Source organism: Panthera onca, chromosome A2 (genome assembly GCF_046562875.1).
Source record: "Panthera onca isolate mPanOnc1 chromosome A2, mPanOnc1 haplotype 2, whole genome shotgun sequence".
NCBI classification, from domain to species: Eukaryota; Metazoa; Chordata; class Mammalia; order Carnivora; family Felidae; genus Panthera; species Panthera onca.
The window spans coordinates 46,910,683-46,923,398 of record NC_138340.1 but is presented as its reverse complement, the minus strand read 5'-3'; the positions used below and the strand labels follow the sequence as shown (position 1 = coordinate 46,923,398).

Here is a 12,716-nt window from a genome sequence, read left to right as displayed (position 1 = left end):
CTTGTAAGTGGCTTTGGTGAGACCAGGGGGACCGGATAAAAGAAGATGAATCAGGACAGGAGAGAAATTTTTTTCACTGATCACTTTTTATGTTTTTAGATTTTGAAACCATTCTGTGCTTATACTCAGACAATTAGTCTTTAAAAATTGCCTTCCAGGAGATGTCAAGTGAAGTGTGTGCATTTTTGATAACTGTGTGTTTCTGGTGACTGTACAGTTTGAAATACTGCTTTTTTTTTTATCAAGTTTTATAAAAAAAATAAAATAAATGGAAATTGTCTTCCAGTATTATTAAATTATTTTAGGTATGATAATGCTATTGTAGTAATTTTTTAAAGAATGCTTACCTTTTAGAGATATATATTAAAATATTTATAAATGAAGTTATTTAATGTCCAGATTTGCTTCTAAATAATATATAAGCAGGGGAAGCAGATCAGTACATATATTACAGATGAAATTGATGGGGCATGAATTGATGATTGTTAAAGCCAAGTGATTGATACAAAGAGGGTTCATTATGCTCTTCTATGTATTTAAAAAAAAATTGATGTTTATTTATTTATTTTTGAGACACAGAGAGACAGAGAGCATGAATGGGGGAGGGTCAGAGAGAGAAGGAGACACAGAATCCCAAGCAGACTCTAGGCTCTGAGCTGTCAGCACAGAGCCTGACATGGGGCTTGAACTCACGGACTGTGAGATCATGACCTGAGCCGAAGTCGGACGCTTAACCGACAAAGCCATCCAGGCGCCCCACTTCTGTGTATTTTTTTTAAAAATAATTTATCGAGAGGCTCCTGGGTGGCTCAGTCAGTTAAGTGACCAACTTTTGGTTTCGCCTCAGGTCATGATCTCACAACTCGTGGGTTCGAGCCCTACATTTAGCTCTGCATTGACAATGCAGAGCCTGCTTGGGATTTTCTGTCTCCCTCTGTCTCTGCCCCTCCCTCCCTCTCTCTCTCTCTATCAAAAATAAACAAATAAACATTGAAAAATAATTTATCAAGGTGAGATTCACAAAAAAATTAACCATTTTGAAGTGGACAATTCGGTGGCACTTAGCATGTTCATAAATTTGTGCAACTACCCCATCTATCTAGTTCCAAAATATCTCCATCACTTCCAACTAAAACCACTGTACCCATTAAGTATTTTTTCCCCATTTCTTCCTCCCCCAAGCCCCTGGAAGCCACCAGTCTTTGTTCTGTCACTGTGGATTTATCTAGTCTCAATATTTTATGTAAATGGAATCACACAAGGTATGACTCTTTGTCTGGCTTCTTTTACTGAGTGTAATGTTTTTGAGGCTCATCCACATTTTAAGATATATCAGTACTTCGTTCCTTTTTAGTCTAATAATACATAGAGACCACATTTTGTTTATCCATTCATCCACTGGTGAACATTTGGGCTGTTTCCACCTTTTGGCTATTGTGAGTAGTGCTGTTATGTGTGTGCATGTACATGTACTTTGTTGGAGTACCTGTTTTCAATTCTTTTGGGGACCTACCTAGGTGTGGACTTGCAGGGTTATATGGTAATTCTATATTTAACTTTTTGAGGAAGCACTAATGTGTTTCCCAAAGCAGCCGAAACATTCTACATTCCTGATAGCAGCGTATGAAGGTTCCAATTTCTCCACATCCTCGACAACACTTGTTATTTTCCGTTTTGTTTTTTCTTCATTACAACCATCCTAGTGGGTGTGAAGTGATATCTCACTGTGGTTTTGATTTGCATTTCCCTGATGACTAATGATGTTGAGCATCTTTTCATGTGCTTCTTGGCCATTTGTATATCTTCTTTAGAGAAATGTCTATTCAAGTCCTCTGCCTATTTTTAAATTGGGTCATTTTCCTTTTTGTTGTTGCTGTCTACTTTTATATATGTTTTAAATGCTCCATAGTAAAAAAAAAAAAAAAAAAAAAAGATATAAAAGTATTAGATATTTTATTTAAAACTTTAAAAAATGCTTTTTTTTTTTTTTCTGGAAAGAGAGTACTTTTCCCTCTTTCCCGCCCCCACATGTGAATTCCCCAGAGACCCTTGCATAATCCCTATCTCCATATACCATTCGTAATGTGATTTCAAAAAACTATTTGTTCTTCAAACAAACAAATAAGCATAAGTTTCTTCCCTTTTGCCTTTTCAAGGATGAATGGGGGATGGGAGAGCAGGGCTGGGGCTTAGGAGTAACAGAGGCTGGCTGTCCCTGTCACTGTGGCCTCAGCCTGGGGCTGACCGCCCCCCCCCCCCCCCCCCGCCCTAGAAGCCTAGTAATTCATTCCCTGATGTCCCACCTCAATGTCTTTGCTAAGATTCCTCCGGGAAGGGAGGGTCCCATCTATAGCAGGAGAAACCTTCTGGGCCCAAATCCAGCCACATCACAAGACTGGATGGCCCAGCCGCGAGACAAGCATGTCAGTGGCTTCCATAGCCAATGGGAGAGGCTTCGCCCAGCTCATGTTCCCCTGTGGTAGTCGGGCCAAACAGATGGCTTGGGATAAACAGGGGGGTGGTGCTGGGCTGGGGGGGGGGGGGTGGAGGTGGCTTTGAGTGGCCTTAGCCTCCCTCTGGATCCTAGAGAAAGAGGCAGGGGACATGAAGGCCATGCCTGAGGAATGGGCTATCGTTTGGTGTCTTCCAAACATGCGTGTGATGTTTTTAGCAGTGGAACTCTTGTTCGGACCAATCATTAAAATATATAAGTCAGAGAAGAAGGAAAGAGGGAGCAGCTCCAGCTGAAGAGGCAGTGAGAAGCCCAGAGCCTTCTCTCCCTCCATGCCACGTGGCACCTCTGGGAATTCTGGGTCTCAGGAGAACACTCCGATCCCGTTAACACATAGTCTTTATATGAAAGCACTTGGGAACTCAACACATTCTGTCTCTTTGAACCTTGCAGTGGGCTCCAGAGCCCTGAGGAGAAACTAATAGCAAGGCAAACTCCAACCAGAGATACTGGCTCTATTCCCCAAAGTGCGGTGGCCTCTTGCTTACCCCTCACCAGCCGAGCACTGGGGAAATGGTCAAGGGCTGGAGAGACGCGCCAGGGTTTGGGTGGGCTGAAGGAAGCTGAGAGGGACAGTGGGTGCAGTGGCCTGGTCTCCAAGCCTGCTCAGGTCCCCTTCTAGGGAGAGAGGGTGGAACTCAGTCTCTGCCTCCCTCTCTCCCTCCTTCCCTCTGGCAGAGCTGCCTTGGGCCCCAGGCATCTCTGCCCTACCTCTCCTAACCTTAAGAGAGATGTGAGCACACCCCTATTCCCACCACAGAAAATAGGACATAGAATTTCCTTAAACCCAGATCCTGATTCTCAGCACAATCAATCTATAGGATGCCCCTAAATGTCCCCCAATTCCTGTGGGTTTCGTTCTTTAGAGAATGGGCCCTTTTTATTTTTGTACTGCAGGATGGTATGTGGGGGCATTTGTAAGGAAACAAAGAGTTGGGCAAGTAACTTTACTCTCCCCGTTTGTTACGTCTTCTGCCCACGGGGGATCAGCGTACCTACTCCACGGGGCAGTTCTGAGGGTTACATGAGTTCATGCATATCCAAGCCCAGCAGTAGCTCAGTTTAGAAGCAGTTCCATACCAGAGAAAGGGCATGGTACTTGCTGTCTCTTCCATGAAGTGTCACCTCAGATAAGGCATTTCCTCTCTCTGAGCTTCAGTTTTCTCATCTGTAAAATGGGCATATTAATATCTACCCTTCATAGTTACCAGAGGAAATAGAGATAATTCACACAAAGTGCTTAATATCGTGCTTGGCACAGGGAAAGTACTCAAAATATGGTAAGAACAATTGTAATTATCACTACTTTTACTTTTATTATTATTACTATCATTTCACTAGAAGGGCAATGTGGGTTAAGCACATAGACACGGGAGTCAAACTGCCTGGGTTTAAATTCCACTTCACCTCTGGAGCTGTGCTACCTTATGCAAGTTACTTAACCTCTCTGTGCCTATATTTTTAAAAACCACATAAGTGGAATAATACTCATACCTATCTCATGGAGTTGCTGCAAGAATTCAGTGATTGTATGTGGGGCGCTTTGAAGAGTGCCTGGCAAATTATAAATTCTACAAATGTGTTTGCTGTTAACAGTAGTTCTGTTATTATTATTATTATTATTATTATCAACAACCAAACTCTGAAAGTCTTCACCTTGGATCCGATTGACAGCCGCAATGCAACATTAATGGTTTGGCAACTCGGAAGCTGTGTAACTTCGGGCAAATTACCTCCCCTCTCTGAGCCTGCTTTTATTTGTCTCCAAAATGCGAGTTGTAATACCACCTATAATGGTGCTTCTAGGTTGTTAGGCTTCATTAACGAGCGATGACCCGTGGGAAGCTCCTAGCTTGTAGTTAATTAGGCCCTTGTCCCAATGTCCTGACTAAATCCAGCTCCCCACCCCACCCCTGAGGGAAAGCGCTTGGATTCCTTCCTTCTGGGTGCGAAGGGGGGAGGGGGGGCTGCCCGGCACCCGCTGCCAGGCCCTATTCTGGGGGCCGAGCGATCCCGTGGCCGTGCCAAGCTTCCCCAGGGATCAGGTTTCTGCTGACGCGGTGCCAGGCACGTCTGCTTCCAGGAACCGGCAGCCGCATTTAGCCGCGGGCCGCACATGAAAGGGCTGCAGTCGGAAACGTGACGTTGTGTCAACAGGCGAGGCAGGTCAGCGCTGGGTGAGACCATCCCGGCAGGCCCGGAGGGTCACGCCCTGTCTGAAGGCGGCCAGATCCCAGGCCTGGGTTCCCCTGCCTCTCGCCACCTCTCTCCGGCCGCCTCGGAGCCCAGCACTTCACCCCCTCACACTCACACCCCTTTTAAACAGAGGCCCTCTTTGTACCCAATGGGCAAAGGACTGGGGTGGAAGCCTCTCCTCGCATCTCCCTCTGAGCTACTTGGAACCTGCTGCAACTGGGCTAGAAGGCAAGGCAAGGGCAAAGGGGGCAGAGAGACAGCTGCTACTTTTAGGGGTGTGCGATAGGGCAGGCTCGTGGGGGGGGGGGGCGGATTCTGGGCTGAGGATGTGTCTGAAGCCTCAAACCCTTTCTTAGTTGAGGTTGCTCCAACCACTTCCTTCAGTCCCCACAGCTACTCCTTGAGTTATGGCCCCGGAAAGAGAGAGAGGCATGCAAAACGAGCTTGGCCCTGGTGTCAACCCCATGTTCCATCTCCAGAATAAACTTGACTTGTTTGGGTTTTTACCAAAGAAGTCTAGCCAGAAAAGCCTAGCAATTCATGGAGGCATTTCAGGGGTTTAGCAGGTAGGAGAGCTGGAGGCCCAGGCCCTAAAGAGCTAGGAGAAAGCGGGATTTCCAGAATTTGCCATCCGTCTTGCTGTAGAACATGTGAGAAGGGCTCAGGATCCTTATTTTACCTAATCAAGAATAGGCATGGAAGGGAGATGATGGGCTACCAGCTCATCTCTGGACGCCTTGTGCAGGGCTCCTTCCGTGACACCATGCTGCCTGGGGAGGACTGTGTTTTTTACAGCCTGCATTCTGCATCTCACACAGCCAGGCAACTCTCACTCTTGCCTGCTGGCTCATCAGATGGCAGGGAAGCAAAGTCCTGCCGGGCAGGTGGTGCCTTGACCTGGCTGAGAACTCCCTGGGGGCACGTTCCCCACTTAGGCTCCAGACACCCAGAGGGTTCTAGAAGACTCCTGTGCTTGGGGATCTGAAGCATGGCAAACCAGGCACTGGCCATCAGGACATCCCTTAGAGGGAGAAGGGGAGAAGCAAAAATACTCGACCGGGTCATTTCCCACTTCTCTTCCCGTGGAATTTTTTTTTTTTTTTTTCTCATAAGAGTGCTTGACTAAGGAACACCGATATTCATTCACGCACAAACACACCCAATGAAAGGAAGTCCAGGAAGGATGTAGAACATAATTATGGAATGTTGCCTTCAGCAGCAATAAGGCAGGATATGGCAAATCCATTAGACATTGCTAGACTCAAAAAAGTTAGACTGGCTTGGCAGAGGTACTATCCCCAGCACCAATTATTATTGCATAATAATCCATTAAATCTTTTCTCCATGTGCCTCCCCCTCCAGCAAGCTCCCCAGACCCTAAGGCCCAACCATCCCACATTTTGATTTTCTGTCAAGTTCTTAAGGACCGTGTCAAAAACAGGCTGGGGTGGGGGACAATGTACTTTTCTTTTTGCTTAACTCTGAAAGGAGGCACAGGGTGACTATGAACCTCTAACAAGGGTTAGTTAAAAAAAACAAATTAAGTATTTACCTACAAAATTGACCAAGTTTATTCTGTCTGATTGAATACGAGGCACATTAAAAGCTGAATGAAATGATGCCAAGATTAAGTAGTTGTTGCCTACAGCCAAAAGGGGAGGGCAGGAGACAGCCATATCACACGACTGAGCTATTTTTAAAGATGCAAAAGACCATCTTTCTCTTCCACAGGAAAAGGATTATTTTATTAAGTATTTTAAAACAACTACTTAACATTGACTCATAGATAAAAATATTTACAATTTCACACCTTCAGGAAGGTTCCAAAATATAAACACTGTACCTCTCCCTAGAGAAAAAAATTATTCTTCTCTTCAAAAACAGGGATACATTCATTTTTCTCACTTTGTAGATCAAGTAATTATACAAATAAACATCTGAAACATTTTCCTTTCAATATATTTATATAATATATATTTATAACAGTTTTACAAATAAAGGCAATGACTTTATACCAAAATAAAAACAGGAAAAGAAAAAGTTAAAACACGATCGGCGATCAAGCATAGTGCATTTTGAAAAGCTGGTGCAGGGCTAGCTGGACAAGTCAGAAAACAAGTACTCTGGACCAAAAATAAAACTTCTTTGAAGGAGACAGAATCCTTTTTAGCAATAAGGACGCTCCCTATGCCGTCGGTGAGGGGAATTAGCCTGCAGAAAGGATCTTGCTGTGCCGAGAGCTGGTTAGGCCTTTAAGCTAAGCTTGGTGAAAAGCAGTTTTAAGGATAGAACTGAAACCCGAATCTAGCTCTGCTTGTTGAAGGTAGCAGTTTGTTACTTGGCTTTATGCATTTTGGGGGTACTGGAACTTAGGCACCTGCGTCTCTTAGACCCTGCTTTGGTTCTCCAGACAGCGAGATTGTTTTCTAGGTGAGACCTAGAAACAGGTGCCAGAGGCCCCAGGGACTCCTCCCTCATTCCCTGGCAGCTCAGCTTTATCAGGGGGCCCTTTTCAGTTCCTTATTAAGCTAATCACTGCGAAAGCCTGAGTAGGGAACTACATTCTCTTTGTTCATCAGAGGCAGGGGTGGGGGGCAGACCTGTAGAAATCTCCCCAAACCACTACCGTGCTATGCCAGTGTCTGCTACCTCACCGCTTAGCAGAAAGCTCAGTGTGGCTGCCCTCTCCCCATTTGGTGAGTCACGGCAACAATAAAAGGGAGAAGGGTGGGGTCATAAGAGCTGGCTGGGAACTGCGCTCTGGAAAGCCCTCTTTTGAAAGTACCTTTTTCTCAAAGCCACAGACCCGGCTCCCAAAATGAAGACTGACTCACAGACCAAGAGTCTGAAGCTTTTGAATATCCAACTGATTTGTATGTTATCGGAGGGGGCTATTTTCTGGGTGGGGGAAAGTCCAGAGGTCTGCTACAATCCCCCCTATATCTCCTGATGTCAGGCAATCCTTCATATCTTCCCTATGCCAAAAGGAGCTTTAATGTTCTATACCAACCCACCAATGCACACGCGTGCATGTGCACACACATGTACCCCAAATCTTCTCTCCATGCCTCAGATTATCTCAGCATACACACTAGAACAATCTTGCTGCAGTCACACTTTGTGGGGGGGGGGGTGAAGTAGGGAGGAAAGAGAGCAGAGTGGCAGGGTCCCTTAGTCTTTGGTTTCTAAGTTTAAAGGGGGGATCTGCTTCAAAGCCTGGAGCAGGGCAGAAGAGTCGATGGCTGGATGGGCTGGCAAGGGAGAAGGGAGTCTCTGGGGCATGAGCAAGGGGGCTGAGATCTTGTCTGGGTTCATGAAGCTGGTGAGGGCTGCAGCAGAGGCGTTGAGGCCTGGGTACAACACTGGGACGGAGGTGGGATACCAGCACTTCTCCAGCATGGGTAAGTAGGCGGTTGCGGATGGCGGGATCAGATAGAAGGGCAGACAGAAGGGAGGTTGGTGTGGGTGCGGGCCCAGGAACGGGGAGCTGATCAGGTCACTGCCAGTGAAATGGCCTTCATCATCTGACAGCTGCATTCTGCTCTTTTTCGTTGGTGGTTCTTCAGATTCTTGCTTAATAACACCGATCCTTTCTCCCATGGTGAACCTACGTCCGTGATCACTTTTGAAGTACGGCTGCTCACCACGTAAGTCACTCTTCTCGGACTCTCCTCCGTAGCCACTGTCTGTGTCCGTGTCACTGCCACTCTGCTCCCCACTCGAGTGAGCAAAAGTCCGCTGGATGACCGGCACACAGTTTTTCCCAGGGCCTTCGGAGCCTTTGGCTAGGGAGCTGGGTTTCTCCTTGAAGTCCATGGCTTTGGGAGCTGGGTCCGACGGCTTCCTGGAGGTACCACCCTGTAGCAGCTCTGAGACCACACGGTGAAGGTGGGTGACAAGCTGTGAAGACTTCAGGTCCCGAGTGTTCTCATGCTTGGCCAGGTACTGAAGCACCTCCCGGGCACACGTCTGGAAACCTGAGCAGAACATCTCTTGACCTGCTTCCACATTTCTCCCCGACAGCTCACCTGGATCAACACAGATCCAAAGGAAGACATTTCAGAAGGCCCTGTGGTTCAGCCGCATCCCATACCTCAAAGACTGAGAGCTTTCCTTTTTTTTTAACAGCACCTGCTGATTTGTGTCCCTAACTCCAAAAGTAATCTCAGAAAAAATGTGGATTACACCGAGAAGTATAAATACAACAAAAATAACCCATTAGCCTGCCACCCAGAGGTAAACTATGAGTTGTGATGGCTACATAATATCCCATCATAGAAACAGAACATAATTTATAGAGATGGACTATTTTCCCTCTTTTTCAATTTAGAGCTTGTTCCCGCATCCTCCTATGTTTATAACAAGAGTCATTTTACAGAACATCAACCCTACCATATTGCACAGAGACCAGTCAAAAAATGAGATGAAGAATAAAGGAACAATGTCCCCTAAGTAAGCTTATTTTCAATTATAAAAGTTACAGCCATGCTGGGATCTTTACATTTCAAAGCTATTTCAAAGCCTTTTCCATGTATTCTATCCCCAACCCCCAAGAAATTAGGTATGTTCATCTTCCTATTTTCCATGAGGGAACTGGCAGAAAAAAAGCACTTGCTAGGTTTTGGGGATTCTCATCGTACTAGTCTTGGAAAGATGGGGGAGAAGAATGGAACGAGGCAGTGGGTAGAAGAACTTCTCCCCAGTCTGTTCAGTATTATTTGGAACGGGTGAAACTAGAAGGTTACAAGGTGCCTGTGATTCTCTGGAAGTCAGTAGAAACTAATGATGAAACTTCAGTGGTTTCATTAGATTGTGCAATGCACCGAGATACCTAGTGGCTATTCAGGGAACCACATGAAATGCAGGAAAAACTCCTGCTGTCATCCTGCCAGGATCATACCACACACGGAGTGATAAGGAAGTACAGAAACAGGAAAACACTGGGGCATACCCATGATTTATTCTCCAGTGAAAGAGGACGAAGAAGACCGACTGTAAAACACCCACGATACAAATTAGAGGTGCCTTGGCATTTTAAACAGGAGGGGGAAAATGTCCCAGAACCCAGAAACCCTTAAACCAAAATGCCACAGAAATATTTTATCATTTGACTAATACCTATTCATGCCAGGTGGCACACAGCAACATTCCAAATGAAAAGTCTGACCTTTTAGGAGAGATAAAATGACATCTCCCCCAACGAATGTGCATAAGCAATTTGTTGTAGGAATGTTTTTTATACCAGATGTTGAGCCCACAGGCTATTTGCGCTACAACTCTTAGGTGATGGTAACCAGACTCGGGCACTCACCAGCTTGTAAACCGCTCTGCAGGGCAATGATTTTCTGCTGCTGCTGATCAATTAGGTTTGTTAGTGCTTTCACATGCTTCAACGTAAGTTCAAGAACCACTGCTTTTTCCAAGTGACCCAAAGTCTGGAATAAAAAGAGCCTTAGTCAGCAGTGAGCTTTGAGAAGTCCCACCTCTGGGACACTTATTAGCAATGGGAAACATCTCTAAAGGGAAAAAGAAAAAAAAAAAAGAAAGAGAAAGAAAGAAGGAAAGAAAGGAAGGAAGGAAGGAAGGAAGGAAGGAAGAAAGGAGGGAAGAAAGAAGAAAGGAAGAAAGGAAGGAAGAAAGAAAGAAACAGCCTTTCCTGGTTGACTACATTTAGTTTTAAGTTTGGAGATGATGTTTTTAAAAAGTGTGTGTGTATACGTCAATACATATGCACACACTTCTGATTAAAGAATAAAAAAGAAGTGTCATTTATCTTTGGAGGCATTTTGGAAGAGGCAGCTACATCAGCTCTGACATAAATTTCTCCAGCAGCCACTGCTGACCTTAACTCAGGGGAATCCGGAGATAACATTTCTCTGCCGTGGTGTCAACCTGAGGAGGGACTTCTACCGTGTCTGGCAGCCAAGAGGCTTCCCCTAGCTTCTTTCCTGACACCCTTTCATAACTTGCAGCTCATCCAGCCTTTTACTTCCTCCTTAAACACATTTTTTTCCCCTTTCCCCAACCAAAGGCTGCCAAGCCGTTGGCTACTGACAAGAAAGGACAGGACATAGAAATCACGCACCAAAAACAAGTCCTCTTTATTTTTAAAAAGGAAAAGGTGGCGAGAAAGGGGTAAATAAAATCTGTGTGTTGCTTGGTTTTACCCAAGTTAGCAAAACTAAAAAACCCTGAAAATCACCAGAAAGGAAAGGCTTAGACTCTTGAAAACGAAGGCTAGTTGGTACTGGAGCCAACTTGGAGAAGCCCAAGTGGTTCTCACTTCATTTGCTGAGGACGCCAGAAAATTCCAGGGCTGGGGAAGGGTACCCCCAAACAGAGCCACCCGCCAGCTCCGAGCCGGCCATCTGCTCTGCAGTTCCCTGAGGGGCCTGCAGGCGGCGAGTGACCCCCGCCCGCCCTCTGGGCAGAAGAGCTGCCTTGGAGAGGGGCCAGCTTCTCACTTACTGTAAGTTTGAGATGTTCGGGTAGGAGATCCTTCAGCTGGGCGATGCACTCGTTAATCCGGTCACGTCTCTTTTTCTCGATGAGCCGGTGCGGCAGTTTGTAGGTCTCCTGCGAGGCGCACGGGGAGGCGGTGGGCGCCAGACGAAGCGGTAGTGAAGCCCCTCTCCTCCCTCACCCGGCAGCGGGATAAGAGTTGGGGCAGCGAAGTCACACCCAGAACCACTTTCTGTCCCTTCTTCTCCAAGCATTTAATAGAACCACCGATCCCACACCGTGCATACCCCCGCCAAGCTCAAAGTGAGAAAACTTTTCTTGGAAACTGCGCGCGCCAGGGGCTGGGGTCCCGAGAGGTGCGGTGTTCTTACCTTGCTGTCCTCGCTCCGCTTTATTCCCCTCTTCGACTTGAACACTTGGTACATGTGGGCAAAATCCATCCTGCAGGGAGAGGGGCCAGGTAGGGTCGTGACTTTGCGTGCGCACAGGCTGCAGGAACCCTGGCGGGTAAGAGCCCCCGGATGCGCCCGAAGCTGCTCCGAGTTGAGAGCGGCGCAGAATGTAGGGTTGGAGCCGAGGCTTGAAGGCGCCAGGGAGTGCCAACTTACCCAGGTAGGTCTCCGGGCTCCAGTCCTGGAGCTTTGGGCAGGCAGGCAGGGGGCGGTTGCGCGCTGGGGATCCGCTCCATGGCGCGGCGAGCCGGGGCCACTGTGCACTCCTGTCTGCAGTAGCGGAACGTCGGGGTGAGGACTGTCCTGCAAGGGGCTTCCGGGAGGTCTCTCCGCAAGGGTTCCTCTGAGTCTGAGCTCTGAAATCCGCTGGGCTGCGGGGCGCTGCGGCTTTGAGGTGCTGCTTCAGTTGGGGGCGTGCATGGTGTCCCCGCGGCCTCTGGCTCCGGCTCTGCGCACAGACTGGCGGTGTGTGCTCCCTGCGCCGTCTGCGCGGTGCGAGCCAAGTGAATGAGAAGTGGGGCGGGCGGGGAGGCGGGAGGGAGCGCGGAGGGGGGGGGCGGTTAGGGCGGAGGGGGGTGGGGGGGCGAGCTGAGGAGTAATGGAGAGGCTGCGGGCTGGGTTAAATGGGAGCGAGTGGGTGGGTTGGAGCTACGTGTTCTACCCTGTGACTCCAGGCACGTCTGGCCGCTGCCAGGGAGGGAAGGAGCGACCTGCCCGCCCTCCCCCGGCTTCATCACATGAGTCTCACGTGTTGGACAACGCTCCCGCGGCTGCGAGGGAGCCCCCACCCCCAGTCCCGGCCCCCAGGTGTCTGCGGCTGCGGCTGCCTTTCCCCGAAGAGGGGGTGGCAGCGCGGTCCGGGTCCTGCCCAGCCGGGTGGGGGGCGCGGAAGCTGGAAGGGGCCGGGGAGTCGCTGGGGCCGGGGGGGGGGGGGTTAGTAACGTGGGCGAACCTGCCCCAGGGAAATGAAGTAAGTTCCCGTCTCCTGGGAGGGAACGGGGGAGGACGGATCCGCCCGCGTCTGACTCAAGCCGGGAGAGGAATATCCCCTCGCTCGCTCCAGCCCAACCCTCTTCCTCCTCCCCCGCCCGGCC

At 48.1% G+C, this 12,716-nt stretch overlaps 1 protein-coding gene across 1 annotated transcript; it reads right to left on the bottom strand.

The window, feature by feature from the left end:
- Positions 1 to 6,425: 6,425 nt before the first annotated feature.
- On the bottom strand, positions 6,426 to 12,184 carry BHLHE40 (basic helix-loop-helix family member e40). Its single transcript, XM_060631623.3, has 5 exons — positions 11,779 to 12,184; positions 11,542 to 11,611; positions 11,177 to 11,284; positions 10,020 to 10,143; positions 6,426 to 8,736 (listed from the first exon to the last, which is right to left on the bottom strand). The coding sequence occupies exons 1-5, from the start codon at positions 11,856 to 11,858 to the stop codon at positions 7,880 to 7,882; spliced, it is 1,239 nt and encodes a 412-aa protein (XP_060487606.1). The 5' UTR covers positions 11,859 to 12,184; the 3' UTR covers positions 6,426 to 7,879.
- Positions 12,185 to 12,716: the final 532 nt, after the last annotated feature.

Excerpts from the sequence above, each read along its gene's own strand:
- BHLHE40 (XM_060631623.3), bottom strand. The coding sequence starts at position 11,858 with ATGGAGCGGATCCCCAGCGCGCAACCGCCCCCTGCCTGCCTGCCCAAA. Across the intron at positions 11,612-11,778 it reads GAGCCCGGAGACCTACCTGG|GATGGATTTTGCCCACATGT; the intron begins GTAAGTTGGCAC and ends CTCTCCCTGCAG. Across the intron at positions 8,737-10,019 it reads GCAGAGCGGTTTACAAGCTG|GTGAGCTGTCGGGGAGAAAT; the intron begins GTGAGTGCCCGA and ends GTGTTGATCCAG.